At 35.2% G+C, this 2,421-nt stretch overlaps 1 protein-coding gene across 1 annotated transcript; it reads left to right on the top strand.

Annotated features, from left to right (window-relative positions):
• Positions 1-330: 330 nt before the first annotated feature.
• Positions 331-1,989, top strand: LOC132166757 (uncharacterized). Its single transcript, XM_059577639.1, has 2 exons — positions 331-414; positions 896-1,989. Exon 2 carries the CDS (start codon positions 947-949, stop codon positions 1,724-1,726), a length of 780 nt encoding a protein of 259 aa, XP_059433622.1. The 5' UTR covers positions 331-414; positions 896-946; the 3' UTR covers positions 1,727-1,989.
• Positions 1,990-2,421: the final 432 nt, after the last annotated feature.

Below are 2,421 nucleotides of genomic sequence, written 5' to 3'. Positions count from 1 at the left end.
AACAACCTATTCGACGCCCGTATTGTGCTTTCCGTCACCAGCGGAACTAACCACGTGAGTGGCCGTTCGCGAAGGCGGACGGCATGGACGACATTTTAATCTCCGAGTTCCCAAATCACCACCTTTTTTCTCAACCTATTTACGTGAAACCACCAACTCCTACGACGACAAGTCAGCAGGTCATCGGTCAACCAGAGGGCACTTTGGGGATTACGTTTAAAAGTACATAGCCGTTGATTTCTTCTTCTCAAGCATATCTCAGTTTCAACGTTCAAAGTAGAGACTTTTAAAAGAGGAAAAGAGATGAAATATTGAAAAGAAAGCAAAGAAGAACAAGACATTAATTACACAGTTGTGGGCTTGTTCTGTCGCCAGGGTTCTGGGTTTCTTGCACTTTTCATTTTCTGAACAAAGGTAATTATTCGTTTTCTTTTCCATATTGTAACTTTAGTTTTTGTTTTTGTTTATATTTGATATTCATGATCTTGCTTGAACTCTAATTCTATGCCAAAGCTGATGAAGCTCTTCTCACACATGTTTGGCTGTTGAAATGTAGAGAAAGTTTATTATTACCATTATAGTTTTGAATATATATATGAATTCTAAGTTTTTGGAAACAAAAGCAATATAAAAGATTTTATTTTTATTTTGGTGGGTGGGGGTGGAGAAGAAGAAAAGAGAAGGAAAAGGATTGGTCAATTTGATAATGTTGGAAATATTTAGATTAGGAAGCTTCATGATCTGGTAATGATATATTGCAATGGAAGCCCAAGGAGAATTTAATTTCTATTTGTTTTGTTCTTTTATTTGCATGTTCTATTCTTAGAATATGCTCGTTTTGTAATTTGTGTTTTATTAATTTTTTTTTTTGTCCTGTGAATATTTATTTGGTTAGTCCTAGTCCACCACTCTGGATTCTGGAACAAGCAGTATATAAAAGGGTGTGATGAATCTCAAAGTTTTAAAGGCAAAGCAAACTTTACAATTGGCATTCCTTCTGGGTGTGTGCTTCTGGTTGCTGTACCAGATTGAGCACTCACACAGCAAGGGGAAGGGCTATGGAGGAAGCATACAAGGCAAGCTCAATGATCAACATGGATTTATTGTTTTGGGGCGTAAATGGGATGCAGGGTGGTCGAGTGGTGATGATATGAATCTTGTGGGAGAAGGTAAAAGAAAAGAGGATGGAGGGGTTGGAGATGATGAATTGGATGGAAATGCTGATGAACAATTTGGAAAGTATATGGTGTTTATAAACAATGAGGAAAATAACTCTGATGATTCATGGGGAAACTTAAAAAAACAAGCTAAGGAGGATTTAGAAAGACAAATTAAGGAACCAGAAAAGAACAAGGAAATGATTTCTGATGATACTCTTAAACAAGACCAAGATGTTGAAGCAGGCAGCTTAAATAGGGAGAATGAAGAAGACAAAAACATTGTAGAAAGCAAAGAGGAGATTGCAGAGCAGCCTAGTGGAGTGGCCAATAATGTTGGTGTTGTTGCAAGAAGTGAAATGTTGGATGGAGTGATGATCCAAGGCTTTCATGATGAGAATGGGGTTCCACAAGATGGCAACAATCCTTTAGACTCCACTCTGACTGATCATCATTCAAGTGATGATCATGATGGAAACTTTCTAAATCAAGAAACCTCTTTAAATTCAAGTAATTATAGTAGATTCAGTGAAACTTTCTCAAGAGATGATGCAGATACCAAAGAATAAAAGCAGAGCTTAGAAGACTCAAAAACAGTGATCATGCAACAGATGATGCAGAAATCAATTCTCAAACCTCAAAAATCAATCATGTTTCAGAAGCTTCACAATAAGATAGATTAGACACAGAAGATTCTCATTCTATTTCTAATTAGCAACATATTCAAGTTGAGCTCACAAACACAAAGATCTGCCCATTTGGTTCTCTAAGCAACTCTAGCCTTCACATGTGAGGTTTTAGTTCCAGAAAGGGGAGAACAATTTTTTATTTTTTAAACCTTTTACCATGTTGAATTTATATTTGCTCTGCAATGAAGTAATTTTTATAACCAAATTCTTTTACTTTTACTGTCTCTTGCATCATTTTACAGTTGTGGATATGATCATTAACTTACACTCCCATAGCAGAACAACTTGCTCCAATTTTTAAAATCCAAAAACGGAATCTGTAAGAATTGCAAGGATTTAGGCGTTAGCCAAAATTTAAAGAAATTATGAATATATTAAATTGACACTTTTTAAAGTTTATGAGTATAATTGTGAAAATGATAAAAGATCAAAAGAAATTTCTTTTTTTTTTAAAAAAAATGGTTAAATATTATTCCAGTACATGTGGTTTGCACCAAAATTAAATGGCCACCTAGGTTTTCAAAAATATCACAAATGGTACATGTGGTAAGCCAATAAACTCACTTGATACCTTT

This window comes from Corylus avellana, chromosome ca11, assembly GCF_901000735.1.
Source record: "Corylus avellana chromosome ca11, CavTom2PMs-1.0".
NCBI lineage: Eukaryota > Viridiplantae > Streptophyta > Magnoliopsida > Fagales > Betulaceae > Corylus > Corylus avellana.
Note: the sequence above shows the minus strand (reverse complement) of the source record. Positions and strands in the feature narration are given on the sequence as shown.